The sequence below is a fragment of the Alligator mississippiensis genome, chromosome 3 (genome assembly GCF_030867095.1).
Source record: "Alligator mississippiensis isolate rAllMis1 chromosome 3, rAllMis1, whole genome shotgun sequence".
In the NCBI taxonomy this organism is placed as follows: domain Eukaryota; kingdom Metazoa; phylum Chordata; order Crocodylia; family Alligatoridae; genus Alligator; species Alligator mississippiensis.
The window spans coordinates 268691729-268714584 of record NC_081826.1 but is presented as its reverse complement, the minus strand read 5'-3'; the positions used below and the strand labels follow the sequence as shown (position 1 = coordinate 268714584).

The following is a 22856-nucleotide window of genomic DNA, read 5'->3' as shown; positions in this document are numbered from 1 at the left end:
GGGAGTGGGGCTGGTGTGGGATGAAGTCATGGCTCATTCGTGGGCGGGGGGAGCACAGTTCTCATTGCTGCATGCATCCCGCGAGGGCATGGGGAGGGCATATGCCCCCGACCTGGGTGGGGTAAGCTGCAGCTGCAGGCTGGGGCTGGCACCAGGGCGGCGCTCAGAAGGGGCTACGGGGGAGGGTTGCAGCCACCCCCAAAATCACTGTAGCCACCCCATAGCCCCCCTCCCGCCACTGCCTGCCCTGTGCAGATTCGGGGGTACGTTCCCCCCCCCCCCCCCCCCATGCCCTCATGGATGAGCAGCGGGAGCTGCTGCATGAGCAGAAGAACCACCAAATGAGCTGTGTTCAGTTGTGGCAGCTGCCCCCCACTTTCCCACACCCCCTGGAAAAGCTGCAGCTCCATCCCGCACACCCCCCCCCCCCCCGGGCTGGTCAGCACCTGCCCCAGTCCCAACCCCACACCCTTCTCACTGCGGGGGCCTTGATCTGCACCACCCCCTCCCCCCTCCTCACAACAGATTTACCAGCTGCATGCAGCTCTGCATGCTACCAGCTGTGCTCCTACTGCATATGTGTTGTGCTGCAGCTGCACACGTGCATGGGCCATTTATCAGCCAAATTATTGGCCACTTCAGGCCAATTTCTAATACAGACAATTTTTTTTATATCAATGTTGATCCAATATTGGACCTATGTAGCAGTGCACCTCTAGTGCAATGCTGTGATGTGAGTGAATACCTGGGTGCCATTGTGCCTGCGGCCAAGGTCAGTGCTGTTGCACAGATCCACCAGACCGTTGAGGGAGTAGCCATCAAGATCACTAGAAATGGCTGCTCACTCCAGAGAGTTCTGGAAGCCTACTGGTTCCATGAGTCCTCCAGGTCCTAGCTGGTCCTAGCTTTCCTCCATTTGTAGAGGGAAAGAAGGGTTCAAATAATTTTCTGGGTTTTTGTAATTAATGACAGGTGGCATTCCTTTAAGAGCAGCTTGCTGTATCTTGGGAATCTTTGTAGGAGCTTATCTTTTAGATTTTTTTTTTTTTTTTTAGTTTTTATTTCAAATTTAGATATTGTATTACCACAGATAGTAAAAACTACTAAATTTTAAATCTCAGAAAGCAGGCCACTGATTATTATTGTTGAATATGAATAGTCTCTATTTAACTGCTGAATGCATTACTTGCGCATTCTTTTCTTTCAGATTTTGAGAAGTATGCTGTACAGGGGTTCGGAGGTTATGCGAGAAGTTGCCTGGGTTATATTTGATGAAATCCATTATATGAGAGACTCAGGTATTCTGTGCTAAGTTTCTCTGAAAAAAACTATTATTTCCCCTTGATCCCAAACCTTTTTGAGTGCAAAAATTCTGCAAAGAAATAAAAGTACCGGAACTGACTTTCAGTGGATGATGTTTATAGGAACGAGCAAGGAAATCCCATTTCTCCAAGACTGGGCATATTGATGCAGCAGCATAGGGTATTGTTGCTGTCTGCCTGTCTTTTCTGTGGGTGACTTTTGGATTTCACTTTCCACTGCCAGTAAGATATTTTCTTTGTGGACGTATCTTCAGTTTGATTTTTGTTTCTGTAGCGCCTGGAAAGACTATTGCCTACAACTGTCCGTAGTCTGAAGGATATGACTTTGATTTTTTTGCAATATTCTGTACTCACATTTCTGGAAAAAAGTTTGTGATGTCTACATATAACTTATTTGTGAATTTGCATTTTCAGAACGTGGTGTGGTTTGGGAGGAGACCATTATTTTGCTCCCTGACAATGTTCACTATGTGTTTTTGTCTGCCACTATTCCAAATGCCCGCCAGTTTGCTGAATGGATCTGCCATCTTCACAAACAGGTAGTATTTCCACAATTGCATAACTCGTGTGTCACGGTGCCATCTATTTTTGACTGAGGAGAGCTCAGCCCATAACCCATTTTAATTCTGTGACTGCTGCTGTTTAAGTGACCAGCCAAATCACCCTTACCTGTGCAGTCTTAGTCCTCAGCTATATTTGCTGTTGGTCCTTGAAACCTGTGGAGAGAACATTAAAACTATTTATCTGTTTAGAGCGCTCTTATTTGGATATACTAATCTTAAAAGCTTAAACTATAATGTTGCATTTTTTTAATAAAAGTATATTTATACAAGATTCTTAGTTTTTGTAAAAGAATATGAAGAAACATTTATATGGTTTCTAACATTGAAATGGAAGCAATTGTGTTTTAAAAAACTGCTCCACTGAAGTGTTCTCTGTACTTCAGTGTTTAGATTGCTAACCTGGATGCTGAAAATTAAGGAGGGGAAAAATAGAAAATTGTTCTCTCTTCCCTTGTGCTCACACACTCGGTCTCTCCTCCCCACCCCCTACCTTAAAGATGCTGCGCAATATTGGCAATATTAAGCATGCTGATATCTACATGTGATTTACAAGATAAACCCAGAGGTTTGAAATAGGAATCCATAGTGTCAAAAATATTCTGATTTGTGGTCTTTTTAAGTTTTTTGCAACAAAAACATTGCTCTATTGTTTTCTCCTGTAGTCAAAAAAACAAGTGAAAGTTAAGAGCTAGCATTTTATGAGGGGTGCCTTGAGATGGAAGCCTAGCATTTTCCAAGGGACACCTTGAGTCTAGCAAGGTTGAGAATCACTGTTCTAAATGAGCATTTGTTTTTCATGTACAGTATGATGTAATGATTGTATTGATGTGGGTTTTTTCCCTTTGTAGCCTTGTCATGTGATTTACACAGATTATCGACCTACACCTCTGCAGCATTATATCTTTCCAGCAGGGGGCGATGGACTCCACCTAGTGGTTGATGAAAATGTAAGGGATTTTCAGTTTGTTTGAAAGATTATCAAGAAACTGTCCTTTGTAGAACCTACCAACTTTTAAAATGTGACATTAGTAAAATTGCATCAATCTACCTACTTTGTGCTTTTTTTTTTTTTTTTTTTACATGAACAGAAATGATTCAAGTGCTTTACTGTGATGCTGAAAATGATTGTTAAACAGCAGTCATATGGTACAGAGCAATCCTTTAACTTATATAAACAAGTGAATGTGTATAATGGCTTCAAAATTGGGGTGAGGAAGGGCACTTCTATTACTCTGTAACTGTTATGTGCACATGAGCATGTACCACAGCTATTCCAGACTTAACCTGCTTCAAGCAGGGTCAGAGTTTGGGCAGTTTAACTCCATTGTATCCTTACAGAATCATTCATTTATAACAGACTCTAGCAGCATAACAGACTAGCTCCCAAGAAGCTGTGTGCTCCCAAGCAGCAAACAACTCCCTTTCTCTTTTGAAGCCACTACAGTTATACGTTTGCTAGGACCTTTAATTTCCACCTGTTCTGGTAGACAGTATGTACATTTCTGCAGCAGTTACGCCACTGACACTGAATACCTGAACAGTAATACGCTACACTTGTACGCTTTCTCATTTCAATTAAAATGAGTAGTTAACTGAGGCTAAGGCCAAGTTATTGGAGCGGAAAAATATTTTTCTGACTCAACTAAGGCTATAAAAATACAGACTTCCAAAATGCACAGGCTGCTGGTCATTGGGAGCAGGAATGGACTCGGGCAATTTGATTAGTTATGGTTCAATGTCTGCAGCATGCAGTGTTGTCTAATAGAGTACTGGACTAGAATTTAAGACGTCTGGGTTCATTATCCCTAGCTCTGATAGCAGCCTCTTATGACAATTATGAGACTGCCACCTATCACCTGATGCTTCAGTTTACCTGTCCACAAAATGTGTATCATAATGTTGATTTCCTTTTTAAAGTGCTTTGATTAAACACAACGTTAAAAGTACATGGTATTATTATATGTCAGTATTCTTATGCAGGGCTTAATGCAGTAGAGTTATACAGCTTCTCTGTTCATGTCTCATTGAGATTCTTCCTTGTTAAATGTCTTTGCATTCACCAGAAAAAATAACATCTTCCAGGTTATGTTATTGTAAGCAATGATCAATTTTATTTTGGACTCATTAAGAAGTTTGAATTGAGGAAGTGCAAATTGATTACAAAAGTTGTTTGTTTCTAGGGGGATTTCAGAGAAGATAATTTTAATACAGCAATGCAGGTATTAAGAGATGCTGGTGATTTGGCAAAAGGGGATCAGAAGGGGAGGAAAGGAGGAACAAAAGGTGAGTTTGAACCTTGTGATTTAAAGTGATCCTTACATAATACAAAGAGGTCTCTTTCTTTTAAGCTGTTCTAAACCTGTAAGCAAAAATATAATTAGCTCTTCTGTCTAAATTATTCCTCATTGAGTGACTTTGCTATTAATGTAATTTCCACTATAATGTCTTGGCAGGACCATCCAATGTGTTTAAGATTGTGAAGATGATCATGGAAAGGAATTTTCAACCTGTAATTATATTCAGTTTCAGCAAGAAAGATTGTGAAGCCTATGCCCTTCAAATGACAAAACTAGACTTCAATACAGGTATAAGTTGCAGTGAGACTTTATTTCTAAGGTTTGTGTAAAAATATATGAAAGTCTAGTTTAATCGGTTCTCTGTACTTCAGTTCAAGCTTTCTGTATATAGTATGAAAATATATAATGTATATGCCTGGAATTACATAATTTGTTGTTTTATGGATTCAAATAAGATTTACTTTATAAATCAAGCTAATTCTAGTTGGATGCCTTCTGCTATCCCCCAAAAAAGTTCCTAGTTTAGGGACTGACTGTGGACTTGGAAAAATAATTTTAATTTTCGTAAGTTTTGAGGATGTTAAGCATAACTATATAGAGGGTTAGCAGAAATTAGCATGCAAATTTAATACTGAGAAATCTTCTGGGCAGTGACCTTTATCTTCCTTCTTGCCTCTGCCCTGGCCACAATGCTGGCATAGTATACTGTATTTTTTCACATACTTCCACCCCCCACACCTTCTTGTTCCCCCTCCCAAAAAAATAAAATAAAAAGACACATGCCTTATTTTGGGAAGAGAGAATGAAGAAAAGATTTTTCCAGAGTCATGGCTGAACTCTGCTGGATATCCTGACTACATGGCTGAATCCTGGCTACTGATTATGCTTCAGTAACTGTGAAAGCTTTAACATTGTAGCTCTGACCCTGAAGGGCAATTTCTGCTCCCTCCTGCCCTGAGGCCATTAGCTGAGGGGAACGTATGGCAGCCATTTTATAGCAGCTCCGTTCTTCCATTCCAGTGCAGAAAATCAGCTCCCCCACTTAAATTTTGGAGTGGTCATTTTAAAGGGGAAAAGTGTGTGGTATATGAGTAAAGATAATAGTAAAATAGTCACAGCATTTATTGTCACATGCTTCATGGTGTCTAAGCTACTACAGATACTCTAGTAATTCTACGCACATACTCCTTTTATCTCTTGGCACATCAAACGTTTTTGAGTTTGCAAGATTTGACATTTGCACCACCTAAGTAAAAAGCAGATATCTTTGAGGATGTTCTTTCTATTTTACATACATCTTCCTAATCTTCTAGTATTACTTCTTGAACTATAACTTTGCTAGTGTTTGCAGAAGAAAGAGGTTGTTTACACATTGATGTTTTCTTTAGATGAAGAAAAGAAGATGGTTGAAGAAGTATTTAATAATGCAATCGACTGTTTGTCTGATGAGGACAAAAAGCTTCCTCAGGTGAGTATGGAGATGGTTACAGAATAATTTCATTTAACATGTATGGTACCAGGATTCATAACAAAAGTGCTGTTCACAGTGAACTGTTTATTAAGTATATTGCAAAAAGTTTTAGCAGTTTGTTCTGTTCATGGTTCTTGTTGATATTGGACGGTACAGGATTTAGATATTTTGCCACTTTTGTGAAGCACAACTTTACTCAGTTGTCTTAGTGGCTTTGTATGACTTTTAAAATAAGGAACGTGTGTTGAGAGAGAACCTGGCTGACAGTAGTTTAAAGGAATTGAGTAATATTTTTGTTATTTCATATCTAATTACAGCTTTTCAGAAAGCTAAATTATTGGAACAGTGATTAACCAATTTGCAGGGTAAAAATGTATATTTATTTATAATGGAAGATACAGACTTTTATAAAAAAGTTTTAGAATTGGCAGAATGCTACAGTGCAGTAAATTTGTAACAGATGTTAAAATTATGGTTTTTTTCACTCTCATCTTTTACCCATCCTTTAATTTAGTGCAGTCTTTTGGAGAGGTTTTTATTGTGATTCAATAAAAGAAAATCTGCCATGCAAGATTTGTCTTTACTACCATGGTCCGTGACATTGGACGAGGGAATAATAGATTAAAAATTGCTGTGCTCTCCTCCTTTAAATAAATGCATCACTTTTCACTATGTGCTGAAGGACCAAAATAAAGTTAAGGGTTACTTTTAGGAGCTGTTCGTTTCTTTTCAGTGTCATTTTACTGTTGTGTGCCACAAACTTAAATTGCTCTAACTATAAATAGAATAGAACAGAAAGGTCTGAATAGAAGGTCTGCCCAGATAGCAGAGCAGGGGCACCCCATCCAGGTCTGGCCGCAGGTCCAAAGGGACAAATGCTGTTGCAGGTGGCAGCTGGTCACAGCCAGGCAGCACCCCCCGCTGCCAGACTGCTGCAGTGGGTAAAGGGTGCAGGGGCCACTCCAGGTTAGCACTGCTTCAGCAGTCCAGCTGGGACATGGGGTAGATACCAAGTGGCTGGTCCTCAAGCTTCTGAGTGCAAGTTGCCCTGAGCTGCTCGCCAGGGCAGGTTTTTATACTGCTGGGGTCTGCACAGGTGCTGGCCCCAGCCTCTAGCTCCCCCTTGCTGCCGATCTGGGAGGAGCTGGGCAGTGTCATCTTGCCCCAAGTGGTACAACTTGTCCAACACCAAAGTGCATGTCCAAGCACATGCACTGAGGCAAAAATCCTTGGCACAGATTTGTGCCACTCCTATTTGAGCTGCTGCAAGTGTACATGCCTACATATGTGGACATGTCCCTAGAAACTAGTACATACTATGGATAAAAAGTTTTATCTAATTAGATTTGATGAGCTAGGCAACTAATCACAATAGAAATCTGCCCCTGGCTTCAAGAAATCACTTGGTATTGAAGGAAAATAAAGTTGAAGATCTGTTTGTTTGCATTTAAAAATCAGATAATGGTGAATTATCCAAGCCCTGTAAGAGCAAATGTCTTGCATATAATTAATATTTTTACCTAATTTTGAAAGTTTATATTTAATTTCTGTATCCACAGGTTGAGCATGTGCTTCCACTTCTAAAGAGAGGAATTGGTATCCATCATGGTGGCTTGCTTCCTATTTTAAAAGAAACTATAGAAATTCTTTTTTCTGAAGGATTGATAAAGGTATGTAATGGTGTAGCTCTATATTGAGACATTTGTCTTGTGCATTTGTGTAGATTTTTGTAACTATGATTACTTTTTTATATATGTTACTTAAAATGTACACTATTTTGTTATGACAAACAGTTCTTAAAAGAAAGCGAAGAAGGAAAGCTCATTGCATGTGCAAAAATGAAAGTGTGTGTTTTCCAGAGCACTCAAATACAGAATGTTAAGGGCTTTCCTTTATATATTAAACTCTATCCTGTTCCACATTTCAATTGAATCATTCAAAAGGACAAGATCTTTGCCCTGTGGATCTTGCTGCCTAGCTGCCCAATTGTACAGCAGCAGCTCTAGAAGCAGTTTCTAGCAGTTTACTGTTTCTAGTAATGAGGATTGACTGATCCAACTTGCTTTCTGTCCTTTTCCTCAGAGACACCGGCCCTTTTTTAATCCATCTTTGGGGAGTAGATGTGAAAAATTAACATTTTGGGCTTCCAACTTTTGGTGTCTTTTTGCTTAGAAACAATTTTCAAAACATATTCCATATATATTAGGGGAAAGATTGATGTAGGGGATAGAGAAGTAGGAAGATTTCCTTAAGCACAAGTTTAATATTTTTTGACTGTGTATAATTTCAGTTATGTATTGCATTTTCTTGCATGCATCATGCCCTGGAACAAGATACAAACCTTGTTTTTGAAAGGCAAAATGGAAAAAAAAATCATACTCATAGCAAGTAATTAAGTAGCAGTGGCAGGGGAGCCAAGGCTGCTCATTGTTCTGCTCTTTGGATCTCATGCAGAGTTACTTTCACTTACAACTAGCAGAAACTTAAGCGGTGCACTGACAAAGTACGCCCCAATTTCTAACAGCTGCTTTTGAAAAAAGGCCCATGTTGTATGTGAGAAAATGTGTTGTTCCTAGTCTTTTCTTCATTGCTTTAGGTAGTTTTATTTGGGTGCTTTGTAGCTTCAATTGTACTGGTTTTAGATTTTTTTTATAAAACACAAATTATAACAATTCAGGCAGTCTAATTTGAGATGAAAGATTTTTTTTTTAATTCTTTTTTCTGAGCTTCTACCTGCTATTGTTCTTTCACAAACTGTATACATAGAAAATAGCTGTATACCCTGCACTTCTCAGGAGTGTAGAGAAACCTCCAAACCCAGTGGTATCAGGTCCAAACTTTCCATTTGTAATATGTCTAGACTAGGTTTCTTGTTCATTTTGCAATTTATGTTACTTGTCAATTTACTCGGTCTATAACACTTTTTCATGAGCACTAATCTGGATATTCTACACATTTGTGGGTTGTCATAGGTGGAGTTCAACTCTCACTTTTGAGAAATAAAATTTTAGTTATAGACCTGAGCAGAAAATGCTTTCAGGACATTAAATTAAATTGTAGTTACTGTAGAGAGAGAGAGGGAATTAAAAACATTATGAGTGGGACATAACTACTATATAACTTCATGTTGTGATTAGTTTGTCAGAGGTTGAACTAATTGCATGTTGGAGATATTTACTAATACTCAACTTCAGTTTCATTACTAGTGTATCATTGCTGATATTGGGAAAGGGAAAATTAAAGCATTTTAGATCTTAGCATGCCATTTTCACATGCTTCCTTTTGAGTTACAATAAAATGTTATATGAATTACTTATTTAGAGATCTTTGTTATGAAAGAGCATTTTTCTTTTACCCTGTGTCTTTGCCTTTTCCCATTTCTCCCTCTGAGTCGTCCCCCCCCCCCCCCCCCCCCCCCCCCCATTACTTAAATTCTCAATTTGGGCAAGAATTGAAATATCAAGAGATTCAAATATTAAGTCTAAACAACAACCACAACAAAAGACTATGAAGACTTATTACCAGAATAGATAGTAACAACCACTAACTTCCCTGCCTAGGGAATGTCACAAGAATGAAAATTTAATTATAATGAATAAACATGAATTCCTGATTATCTCCTATGCAGATTGTTTTCTTGTTTTTCAGTATTACAGATTTTAAGTATAGTGAAAATGTCAATGTAATTAATGTAATGTAAGACTCCTCCCACTCCTGGGGGTAATATTATGACCAGCAACACTCATTTAAATAGCCAATATGACAGCAGATTAAATTAAATGTCCAAAGGAAGCAGCTATCTATTATGTGGAAATGCCCCTTCTGCCTTCTTTCCGGCAGTTAGAAGGAGATTGGCTGCTGTTTGTTTTGGAATGTAGGTGGTGCACATAAACTAAAGCCATTAATAACTGGCAAATACAAAAAGCCCTGGATACTTTAAATGCATGAAATGTCAAATCAGCAGGCCTGGATAAGCTGCATCCGAGGGTACTGAAGGAATTGGCCGGTGTCATAGTAGAACCACTGGCATGACTGTGTGAGTGCTCGGGTCAGGTCCCAGAGGACTGGAAAAGGACCAGTGTGGTCCCTGTTTTCAAGAGGAGGAAGGAAGATTCGAGTAATTACAGGCCAGTCAGTCTCACCTTCATCCTTGGAAAGGTCTTTGAAAAAATTATGAAGGATCATATTTGTTGGAGTCTGGTGGGAAAAATAATGCAGCAGGGAAACCAGCATGGATTTGTAGCAGGTAGATTATGACTGACCAATCTGGTTTTGTTTTATGACAGGGTCACAAAACGCTTAGACGAAGGAGTAGAGGTGCATGTTGTTTTCTTGGACTTTAGCAAGGCCTTCGATACGATATCTCGTACTGTTCTCATAAATAAATTAAGAGGCTGTGACATAAATGTTTACACGGTGTGGTGGGTGGCAAATTGACTTAGCAGTCACACCCAGAGAGTGGTAGTAGACCGGTTGGTATTGACCTGGAATGATGTCGGTACTGGGGTCCTGCAGGGTTTGGTCTTTGGACCTGTACCTTTCAATATCTACATCAGTGACTTGGATGTGGGTGTGAATTGTACTCTGTCCAAGTTTGCGGATGATACTAAATTGTGGGGTGAAGTGCAGACTCCGAAGGATAGGGAATGATTGCAGGCAGACCTGGACAGGTTAGGAAAGTGGGCAGCACATAATAGGTTTCATTACAACAAGGACAAGTGCAGAGTGCTGCATCTAGGGCGCAGAAATATCCAGCACATCTACTGAGTGGGAAGTGACCCTCTCAACAGCACAGAAGTGGAAAGGGATCTCAGAGTCATAGTGGACTCCAAGATAAACATGAATCCGTCAGTATAACGAAATCATCAGCAAAGCTAACCGCACTTTATCATGCATCAGCAGATGCATGACGCATAGATCCAAGGAGGTGTTACTTCCCCTCTGCGGCATTGGTCAGACCACAGTTGGAGTACTGGGTCCAGTTTTGGGCGCTGTACTTCAAGAAGGATGTTGATAGACTTGAGAGGGTCCAGAGGAGGGCCACTCATATGGTTAGGGGCTTACAGGACAAGCCCTATGAGGAGAGAGTGAGGGACCTGGACCTCTTCAGCCTCCACAAGAGGAGGCTGTGAGGTGATCTTGTGGCTGCCTACAAATTCATTAGGGGGACGCAGCAAGGGATCGGAGATGCTTTGCTCACCAGGGCGCCTCTTGGTGTAACCAAGGAACAGTGGTCACGAACTGACAGAAAGCAGATTTAGGCTAGATATCAGGAAAAACTTCTTCATGGTAAGGGTGGCCAAAATTCAGAATGGGCTTCCAAGGGAGGTAGTGCTCTCCCCTACCTTGGGGGTCTTTAAGGGAAGGCTGGATAAGCATCTAGCTGGGGTCATCTGACCCCAGCACTCTTTCCTGCCTAGGCAGGGGGTTAGACTTGATGATCTGTTGAGGTTTCTTCCAACTGTAGCATCTATGAAAGTGTGTGCCCCTGTGATGGTTGATCTAACTAAATACTTGGATCATTGCAGAATTGTTCAGAGGATGGCTTCTCAGTCTTAACAGTAGAATTAAGGCACAAAGAGAAATTGTTTTGCTTGTGAATTATGATTTTGCCCACAATTGAGTCTCCAAGATGCTAGAAAATGTAAGGAAGTGGAGTTCTTTCCACCCGGATGCACCCTTGTTAAAGCCAGTGGCATAGGAATTCTTTTATGCTACCGAGTCTATGTACAGATCAAGTATGTTTGAAAAAGTTTTGGTGAACTTGAAAATAAATCTCCAAACATAGGTGAACATGGAATCTCCAGACATTCAGAAGGTGGTGGTTGCCTGGAGAAGTGTTATGCAGTCTGTCATCACCAGTAGTTGACCTAAAAAGGGCATACTGTCCATAGTGAGATAGTGTTCTTGGTGAGATGGCAAAGCACTGCCAGGACAATAGTGTGAGGATCTTGATGTATTTGTGAAAGAACAGAGATTCCTCCTGAACTGATGTTTGAAATTTACACCTGTGTAGATGCATATATTCTGGTGGCACCAGAAGTCTCTCTCAGTTCCACTGCTGATAAAACTAAGATGTGAAAGCACAGAATAGGGGAGAGGAGGAGGGAAAAGAAACTAATAGTATAGAAATATCTACTTATTCACTTCCTGATGTTGTCTCCTGTTAACAACACACAGGGATACTTTTAATTGCTCAGTGTCCTTGGCAACATCTTAAGAGTATGCAGGTATAGTCTAGCATTACTTGGAAAGACATGGATGTACAGGTGTTACCAAGACTGGAAAGATCTCAGATTTCATACAATGAATCAATCATAAAATATTGCATAGCATTACATTACTATTATAGTATTACATTATTAATGTGTATGTATTAAAATAGTGTGTAGGAAACCATAACTACTGCATGCTTCTCACTTGTTTCCACATAGTGCTTCTGTGCATTTGTTGAGGTTGCTTTTAGTGCACATGCTGTCTGTCTGTGTGCTATAGATGTCAGTCTTTTGGGGAGTGTTCTTTCAAAATTGACCTTCAATTTTAGCATAGTTTTGCTCTAATGAATTACATTTGTAAGTTTGCTAGGTTCATTGTGCCTAAGTTTCACTCACCTAAAACTCACCTCTTAGACTTTTGTTGGCTGTCAGGAGTTTTCACATGCTCATATGGGCAAACAATTACAATTAATATCTTGATTCCACAGTGGAGGGATAGGAGAGATTGCCCTTGTTCCGGTTCGTAAATACTGAGGTCATGGTAGGAATGTTTTAGCTAGGTTGAACATGCAAAATATTAGAAACATATTTTCTTCTAAATATTTTTACAAATGCATATTTAAAATGCATGTATAAACTGTCCTGTAAAGTCAAAAGTGATGTCACATGGAAAAGGTTTATCTAGCCACTGAATATTTTAAGCGTTCTTAAATGAAAAATGTTTGTCTAATGTTGTCTCTTCTAAATAGGCCTTATTTGCAACTGAGACTTTTGCTATGGGAATTAACATGCCAGCCAGGACAGTGTTGTTCACGAGCGCTCGTAAATTCGATGGGAAAGATTTCCGATGGGTGAGTGAAGTTCAGGATGCCATTAATTAATAACTGGCTTTAGTTACTTGAACTTACAGTGTATCTAGATTAATTTTATTTAAAGACTCTGTATTTGCTACAGTAAAAATATTTACCTTAGTTCATGCATACTTCATGTAATTATTAAGGAATGTACATTTACCCTAGCTAAAATTTAGGTTTCTTTAGAGAGTACATAATAAGCAGCTTTAAAAATTAGCAAAAGGACATCAAAACATGGGCTTAAAATGCTGCATAACTACCTTTCAGGATATTCTGATACAGTTTGGTCCAAATTCTGAAACAACATTTCCTGTCAGTCTTTCCCAATAATAATTAATAGTTTCCAATATCCCTAAGAAAAGCATGGGAAAGTTTCATCTTGTATTTTATCATGAAAATCATCAAGACCAGGATCAAGCAGACTCATTTAAGGATGATCACTTGCTGAGAGAGCTCTGACTCCAGCCACCTTCTGCATTATACCAGGAGCTCAAGTACTTCAGAATACCTAATTTGTCATACTAATGCATGGGGTAAAAAGAAAGACTAAATGGCAGAGTCTTGGCAGAGAATGGCAAACCAATGAGAATACTTAAAAGCACATCATACAATGCATCCAGAAACCAACAGCAGCAAATAGAAATCATTGTATGGTGATATACATTCTGTGTTAGGTCTCTGAAATAAATGGGCCACCATAGATTCATAGATTGTAGAGTCGGAAGGGACCCTGAAGGATCATTGTGTCCAACCCCCTGTCCCAGGCAGGAAGGAGGACTGAGGTCAGACGACCCCAGCTAGGTGCCTATCTAGCCTCCTCTTGAAGACCTCCAAGTTAGGTGATAGTACCACCTCTCTTGGCAGCCCATTCCAGATCTGACCACCCTTACTGTGAAAAATTTCTTCCTAATGTCTAACCTGAATCTACTCTCCACTAGTTTGTACCCACTATTCCTAGTTATTCCTAGGGGTGCCCTGGTAAATAGCACGTCTCCAGTTCTCTGTTGTCCTCCCTTGATAAACTTATAGGCTGCTACAAGGTCTCCCTTTGATGTCTCTTGTGAAGGCTGAAGAGATCCAGATCCCTCATGTCCCCTCGTAGGGTCTTGCATGGAGGCCACTAATCATACAAGTGGCCCTCCTCTGGACCCTCTCCAGATTCTTCGCATCCCTCTTGATATGCGGCACCCAAAACTGGAGACAGGACTCCAACTGCGGCCTGACAAATGCCGCATAGAAGGGGAGCATCACCTCCCTCAATCTGTTGGTCATGCATCTGCTAATGCACGATAAAGTGCAATTGGCTTTGTTGATGGCTTCGTTACACTGCCAGCTCATGTTCATCTTGGAGTCAACTATGACTCCAAGATCCCTTTCAGCTGCTGAGCTGCTGAGGAGGTCATCCCCCAACCTGTAGGTGTGCTGGGGATTCCTCCTCCCTAGGTAGAGTACCTTGCATTTGTCTTTGTTGAATTGCATCCTGTTTCTTTCTGCCCATTAATCCAACCTGTCCAGATTGGCCTGTACCCACGCCCTGCCCTCCGGTGTGTTAACTTTGCCCTGTAACATGGTGTCATCTGCGAACTTGGACAGGGTGCTCTCCACACCCTCGTCCAAATTGCCAATGAAGATATTAAATAACACCCGCCAAGGACCAAACCCTGCAGGACACCACTGCCCTCCCTCCTTCCAGGCCGAAAACGACCCATCCACCATCACTCTCTGGGTGCGGTCTCTACACCAGTTGGCTACCCACCTGGCTGTGTAAGCGTCCACTCCACAGCCTGTTACCTTCCTTATGAGAATGGGATGCGAAACTATCGGAGGCCTTCTTAAAGTCCAGGTAGATGACATCTGCCTCAGCTCCTGTGTCAAGGCAGTGTGTGACCTGGTTATAAAAGGACCATATTCAGCATTAGCTAAACAAATTATTATAATCTCATTAATAATAGTGATAATACTTAACACATTTTATCTTTTACACTGCAAACTGATACAAAGGCAAGCTCCGCTGTTCTCACGCTACTGTATAGGAAAACTGAAATGCAATGAGAGCAAGCGATTAGCCCAGTGTAAGATGGTAGCAGAGCAGAAATACTGCGTGTATCTGTTATTAACAGTTCATTTAGATGTACGCACTCTACCTGAGTAAATGCCTTCAGATCCAAGGAGAGAGTGCATTGTAATAGTCTTAACTTGGAGACAGCAAACACTGTAATTGTAGTACATTCAAAATAAATGGTTGCATCCACCTTTAACTTTGCCATCATCCAGGAGGTGCTGAAATTCCAATACTCCTGGGTTACAAACTTGGGAAACTTAACAGTTTATTCTGATAATCCTGATGTAACTTCACCCATTTTCTTATGTTATTTCCTCAGTTTTAGAAGCATCGTCAGACTCTTGTCTGATGATGAGTCTTTACAAGTTAGCTTTCATTCATGTATCATCCCTATTAAAGCAAAGACTGACATACTATAATGCAAACCTGTTGTGATATAAATGGACATATATTGCTTGCTGTTATCAGCATACTGCTTTGAGCAGGGGGTTGGACTACATGACCTCCTGAGGTCCCTTCCAACCTTAATTGTCTATGATTCTATATCCTTATTGGGGTCTTCAGTTGCCCATAACTGATTTACTTGCTACAGGTCTAACTAAATGGTTTTTATGTTATACCTCTCTCATTTTTTGCACAGCTCAAAGCCATTATTCTATGCAGTTGGATAAATGTACCAGTTTTGGCCTTCTGTGTCTCTAGTTTCAGATATAGTTGGAGTTTTCTTTTTCTTATGATTCTAGATCTCCTCAGGCGAATACATCCAGATGTCGGGTCGTGCAGGGCGTCGAGGTATGGATGACAGAGGTATAGTAATTCTTATGGTGGATGAGAAGATGAGTCCAACAGTCGGCAAACAGCTTCTTAAGGTATGGAAAAGGCTAACAATTGTTTTTATCTATCAGAATGGTCTTGTATAATTATGCTTTGCATCACAGGTAGTAATTCAAATCACTGCATGTGTATTTTGTGGGTGAATTCTATTTCTACAGTGAATACCTTAACTCGGTTATCTGACTTTCAGATATTATAAAACTGTAATCTGAACATTTTATGTTGCATACGTACCAACAAACTATTTTCTGCATCTTTCATTATGTACTTCTGTGGCTGAAAATTTGAGCAGCTATAAATCTTCATAATATAACAGCAGAAAAAAACACATTTAGCGTAACATAATACTGATTTTATTTACTTGTATGTGCATTATTCTGCAAGCCCAGAAAGAATTCCAAAATACTAAATTTAATGGCAAAAATATATAGGATTTCAGTTGCTTAATTAGCAAAATAGCCTATGGACTAATGCTTAGGGGAGAATTTAGGTTTCAGCCATCTGGAAAATTGAATTTGTAAAGTTCAGCAGTTTTGAACCTATGAGACTTTGTACATACATGAATGGCAATGTATATGAAAAGTTTAAATCCATTGTGATTTATAAAAAATGTGTTTTACTTTCTACTTTTACACTTTTCTAATTTCTACTTTTAAGCTTACCAGAAATATATAAAATAGGAAGAATCTTTTATTAAAGTTTGGCAAGGTTCTTTGAGTAGATGTAGTATCTTTTATTAGACCAACAGAGTAGTTGGAAAAAAGTTCTTTCCAAGCTTTTGGGTACAAGTACCCTTCTTCAGGCATTGGGAGACTCTGCTGTTCTTCCAAGATCTCCAAGGTAAGAAAGAAGCTAAAAGTGTAACAGAAGGTCAGTGAAAATGTAAATAGGTGGAAGTTTGGAAAACAATGAGTAGAGAAGGGAGGAGGAAATGATGAGTGAAGGAACGCAAAAGATAAGCAGGGGAAACTGCTGTAGTATTGAGTTCTCCAAGGTAGAAGGGGGTGAAAAATGTGTAAAGGGTAAGCTCTAGAGGTATACTAATACATTTGTCCAATATCAGATCGGCACCAATATAAAAATAAAAAAATGGGCTGTATCAAAAATCAGCCTGATGTGGCCTATAATTTAGCCAGTAAATACCCATGTGTGCATGCAGCCACAGCACGCAGGCAGCAAGGAGCACAGCCCGGCAGCTTGGAGAACTGCATGCAGCTAGTAAGTCCAACGTGGTGGAAGGGGGGTGGAGGTAAGGCAGGGGAGTGCGGGAGGGCAGATCAGTGCCCTCTGTGATGAGGGAGGGGAGTGGGGCAGGCGCAGGCGGGGCGGGGAGAGGGATAGAGTCACAGCTCATCTATGGGGGGAGGGGGGCATTTGCCCCCTGGATTTGTGTGGGAAGGGTGGGCTGCCACTGTGGGCTGATAGTGGGAGGGCAGGGTTATGAAGGGGCTACAGCAAAATTTGGAGTAGCTGCAGCCCCCTCCCCTCCCCCCCCATATCCCTCTCCCAGTGCCGCCTCCACCACCCACCCCAAGCCCAGACCCCAATGAGAAGAGCCCAGTGCAGCCCTGGCTCCAGCCCTGGCTCCAGCCTGTCCTGACCCACGTAGATTCAGGGGGCAACCCCCTGTGCCCTCCTGGGGTGCACACAGCAGCTAGAGCTGCCCCCCCTCAACTCCCTTTTCCCCAGATGAGCTCTGTCCTGCACCCCACCCCAACCAGCTGAGCAGCATCTGCTCCTGCCCCACTCCCTCACAACGGGGGGTGTTGATCTGCCACCCCCGTGCTCCTTCCATCCCCCTCCCCTTCAACCACCATGGACTTACCAGCTGGATGCAGCTGTATCAGAGTTCGGATCAGTGTCAGCCAATATGTCTCCTTAAAAATCGGCTATCAGTATCAGCCCGCAAAATCTCTATTGGTGCACCCCTAGTAAATTCAGGCAGGTACCTGGTGAATCAGATGTCAGTAGGTTTTAATGTGTCATAAATCCAATGTCTGTATTATATGAAGTCTATAATTTTTTGTATCCAGTAGATTTATTAAGTGAAGTTCATAGGCTTGTCTACGAAGGGTATTTTGTAAATTCCCTTTGAGGATTAGAACTGAGAGATTGAAGAGTGAATGGTTGTCTTATGAGAAGTGTGCACCCACAGGTAATTGGATATTTTTGTCTTTGATAGATTTTCGGTGTGCATTCATTTTGGTACACAGTTGTTTGTTTTTTTCCTACCTATTTTCCATCAGGGCATTTGGTGCACTGAACTGAGATATATATTACATTTTTGGAGGTGCAGGTGTAAGAGCCAGGAATGGTGATGGTTTTGTTGTGGGATGTAATTACTGTGGGAGTGGCAGAGATATGTTGGCAGGTTTTACATTTCTTGTTCAGCCATGGTTTGGATCCACTCAGTGTGGTTTGAATCATAGGAAGTTTGCTTCTGGTGATGAGGTTGGTGAGGTTTGGTGTTTGTTTAAAAGCTAGGATGGGTGGTTCTGGAAAGATCTCTGTAAGAATTGGGTCTTCTTCTAGTATAGGTTGCAACTGTTTGAGGATTTTTAGTGTAGGTTCCAAGGAAGGATGGTATGTAATGGCATGTAATTCGTGGGGATTTTCATTTTGTACTACAGCAAATCTTTGCGTGGTATCTGAGTAGCTCTTTCAGAAGTGTAATCTATCTCTCTGGAGGAGTGTCCTTGTTGGGTGAAAGCCCTTTGGAGATTTGTGAGGTGGCGATCACAGGTATTCTCCTTAGTGCAGATTCAGTGGTATTGGAGGGCTTGGTTGTAAATTACAGCTTTTTTGGTGCGTTTAGGGTGATTGCTGGTTCTGTGTAGATACGTACGTTGGTCCGTAGGTTTCTTGTATATGGTGGTTTGTATTTTACCATTTTGGATATTGATTATGGTGTCCAAAAAGGAAATGTTGGAGTTTGAGTATTCAAACGATAGTCTGATAGAGGGGTGATGATTGTTGAATTTTTTATGGAACTCAATCAGAGACTGCAGGGTTTTGGTCCAGATGATGATGTCATCTAAATATCCTGGGTATAGCATTGGTTTCGTGGTGCAGTTCTTGAGGAATTCTGCTTCCAGGTGGGCCATAAAAAGGTTGGCATATTGTGAGTCCCATTTTGGTGCCCATAATTGTGCCCATAGTCTGGAGCAGCATTTCCTAACCTTCTTCACTACACAGTTACATGGCCTCTCCCACCCCATGGCACACCAACTGAATGCGGGGGTAGGGGGAGGGTGTTGAGTGGCCGAAAGTGGAGCAGGGGGAGGGGGGTGGCGCACAGCCAAATGTAGAGCAGTGCATGGTGCAGTGCTTGATTCACTAGTTGGAGCCATGCTCTCCATCTGGCTGGCTGGGGATGTGGCTCCAGCCCAAAATGCCGCGGCACCCCTGGACATGCTTGATGTGCTTACCACGGCACACCAGTTGGGAAGTGCTGGTCTGGAGGGAAGTGTTGGTTGTTGAAGCTGAAGTTGTGTTTGTGGATGAAGTACATAAATGCAGTAATATCCTGAGGTCTGTATTCTGAGTTGTAATCTCACTCTTGTAGATATGTGAGGGAGGCTTGGGTGCCATCCTGGTGTGGAATGCTAGTGTACAAGCTGGTGACATCCATGATGGCTACGAGGGTATTGCTGGGAAGGTGGTCTGTGTTTTTGAGTTTTCTTAGAAAGTCTGTTGTGTGTCAGATAAAACTCGGTCTTTGGGTGAAAAGCGGTTTTAGGATGGATTCAGTGAACCTGATATTTCTTCAGTTATGGTTCCATGATTGGAAATGATAGGTTTGCTGGGGTTCCGACATTTGTGGATTTTAGGGTGCATGTAAAATGTCCCTCAATTGGCTAGTGGAGGGATCAGAGTCTGAAGTCTGATCGGATGTCTTCATGTTGCATAAAGGCATAGCAGAAAGACACCTACAATTTTCTGGTTTGTACAGCAGGAAAATGTTTTTTCCAATGCAGTTCTCAGATGGGTAAATTAATTTCATTCACACTTTTCAGAAAAAAGTTACCTTTAGGCTAAGGTTGAATTTGAAAAAATTTGAAATAGTAGCACAAGTGAAAGAAGGTTTTCTTAACTATGCGCTTAATGTTACACAAACAATAAAGTAATTTGATAGGTGCCGCAAGCATAAAAACCTGTTTTCATAAATAGTAGTTACTTTTTAAAAACTTGAAATAATAGGAAATTTCACAATGGAGCAGACTTTTTTTTTACTCTAAAATTTTAGATGTATGTGTTCAACTAAAAATTTTACCTGACAACTAATGTTAAGAGTTACATTCTGTGTTGAAAAATCAAGTAATGATCCTCTCTTGACGTTATTTTGTGATCGTATAAGATATTGAATCCTTACTTTATTCTAATTTGAAGCTATAATAGGTACAGGACAGAATGAAACAACATGTTAACCAGTGAATAAAGTAAAATACAAGATATATGAAAGGTGAATGCAATTACATTTGACATTTTTGGGAAAGTTTCCTTGTATGCAGTTGCAGCTTTAACTGTTCAGCTGAAATGCTCTGTTGACACCAGGAGACCTCCTGACCGGTCCAGATTCTGAAAAAGGACAAAAAGTGATTAGCCTAAAAGTATGGAGAGACATTTTAAGGGATTTTTTTTCTGTAATTGAACTGAACTGAATTTTGTTTTAATGTCTTCATTAACAACCTGGAAGATGGGATGGAGTGCACTCTCAGTACGTTTATAGATGATGCCTTGGAGTGGGGGGGAGTAGTAGAAACACTGGAAGGTAAGAGTAGGATTCAGAGAGACCGAGATATATTGGAGGATTGGACCAAAAGAAATGTCATGAGATCCAGTAAGGACAAATGCAAAGTCCCATACTTAAGACAGAACAATCCCATACATTGGTACAGGCTGGGAACTGACAGATTAACAGCAATTCTGCAAAAAAGGAACTGGGGTTGACATTGGACAGTAAGCTGAACATGAGCCAAGAGCATGCCCTTGTTGCCAAGAAGGCTAACTGCATCCTGGGCTGCATCAGTAGGAACATTGCCAGCTGATTGAGGGAAGTGATTATTCCCCTCTATTTGGCACTGGTGAGATCCTTTCTGGAGTACTATGTCCAGTTTTGGGCCCTCCACTGCAGAAAGGATATGGAGGCTGGGGCACACGACTTCTGAGAAATGGCTGAAGGAACTGGGCTTATTTAGTCTGGAGAAGAGAAGACTGAGGGGAGATTTAATAGTGGCCTCCAACTACCTGAAGGGGGGTTCCAAAGAGGATGAAGCTAGACTGTTGTGGCAGATGACAGAACAAGAAGCAATGGTCCCAAGTTGCTTCAGGGGAAGTTTAGGTTAAATATTAGGAAGAACTTTCTCACTAGGAGGAGGTTATCCAAAGAGATTGTGGAATCTCCACCCTTGGAGGTTCTTAAGATCAGGCTAGACAAATCCTTGGCTGGGATGATCTAGCTGGGGCTGGTCCTGCTTTGAGCAGGGGGGTGGACTAGATGACCTCCTGGGGTCTCTTCCAGCCCTAATTTTCTATGATTCTATGGTGAAATAATGTCTGTATTAATGATAAAAATCTCAGTTGTCTAGTGCATAATTAGTTTCAACACAGTGTACATTATTTTTCTTGCAACTTAGTCAAATTTTGATTTTTGTCAAAGTTCAAATTTTATAGTATGTCATTACGGTATGGTAAACACCATAAAGCATGTATTTTAAACTGAATAACATTATTTTGTAACATAGCTGGTTTTGTTTATTGTGTGACTTTGTTTGGCCAGTGAGTAGCTGATCAAATAGACAACAAACACATCTATAAAACGAAATATGTGCAATGGAGTTGGAGAATTTCCTAAGTAGTATAAACTAAATAATCTTGTATTTGTGTACTAATCCCAAGAATTCAAGAACATTTTATAAAATTCAACTGTTATGCAAACTAAACAGCATTGCTTCATCCAGCAAAGACACACAGCTGGTACTGGGGCAAAGTGCAGCCATTGTTTAATAGAGAACAACAATGTTACTTTAAGCATAAAATAAGGAACTTTTCTTTTAGAGTTGGAATTTAACCAACGTACCATTTATTAAGTTGTACTAGTCCAAAGAGCAGTGGGGTTTTTAATGAACACGGCTGCTCTTTTACATCTCTGAAAGTTGAATATCCTGACATAATTACAGGAGGAAAAATAATCATTTTATAATAAAAAGTTTTTGTGTAACCATACCTCAGAAATTCAAGGTTGACTGTATTAGTGCTTTATATCTACAAGCTTGTTAATGGGGAAAATTATATGCATTGCAAAATTGAAAGAAACCATCTTTATTTTAAAATTCAGCCAGATAAAATACACAGTTATACTTTCCTTGTCTTCTTTGTGTGGAATGTAGTGAGCTGTAGTGCCAAGCTGCAGGAGGTATGCCACTGGCTCCATCTGGCTCCTTGGCAGACCCTTCATTTATTGAGTTGGCAGCTCTGGGTTTTCCTGTATGCTGCCCAGAAATCTATCTAGTCTTTTTCTATGTTATTAAACTAACAGCTTAGTACAGCCAAGTGTGGAGGGCAGAAACCTTGTTTAATTGAATCCTTTTCTCTCTATCCTACTCATAACGTACAGATCCCTTGTTGTATCATTGTGCACTGAATCTTCCTTGCATAGGAGTTGCATTTGAAAGCATACAGGTCAGTGCTTCTACATAGCTTAAGGCTGCTGGGAGTCAGTACTTCTACATTAGACTTCTGGCTGCTGGGAGGGTGCAAAAAAACCAGCACTTTACCAAAAGGGAGAGCACATCAGTTTGACCCATTTTGCCCAACATCTGTATAGATTGGGCACTTCAGCCGGGGCTTTTTGGTGCTTCTACCTAATAGCTGATTGAATTGTTTTGTAATCTACTACCCATAATAACTTCTTGTGAACAGGAGCAACTAGGCTAAGAGCTTTTTTCCCTTCTGTGAAGCAGGGGAAAGAGCCATTTAAGCTAAAGATAATATTTGCATAAGAACAAATGGGTATAAGTTAGTCATAAATATATTTAGGTTGGAATGTAAAAGGTGTTTTCCAACCAGGTGAAGAGCTAGGTTTTGGAACAGCTTTCCTAAACCAGTAGCTGGGGCAAAACACCTCACTAGTTTTAAGGTGGAACTTGATCAGATTATAAAAGGGATTATATGGCTAAATTGTATCAGGGAACTAAATGTGGTATTTGTTCTTCACTTAGTTCTTCATTATAAGAAAA

The 22856-nt window shown here is 40.6% G+C and overlaps 1 protein-coding gene across 2 annotated transcripts in view; it reads left to right on the top strand.

The window, feature by feature from the left end:
* MTREX (Mtr4 exosome RNA helicase) overlaps positions 1-22856 on the top strand; it is a 94228-nt gene that overhangs the window by 8848 nt on the left and 62524 nt on the right. For both annotated transcript variants that reach the window (XM_059725177.1, XM_006267305.4), the window contains exons 7-15: positions 1208-1298; positions 1737-1861; positions 2734-2832; positions 4066-4168; positions 4339-4470; positions 5571-5650; positions 7213-7323; positions 12618-12719; positions 15528-15653. In XM_059725177.1, the coding sequence (XP_059581160.1) occupies positions 1208-1298; positions 1737-1861; positions 2734-2832; positions 4066-4168; positions 4339-4470; positions 5571-5650; positions 7213-7323; positions 12618-12719; positions 15528-15653 (969 nt within the window). The remainder of the gene's footprint in view (positions 1-1207; positions 1299-1736; positions 1862-2733; positions 2833-4065; positions 4169-4338; positions 4471-5570; positions 5651-7212; positions 7324-12617; positions 12720-15527; positions 15654-22856) is intronic.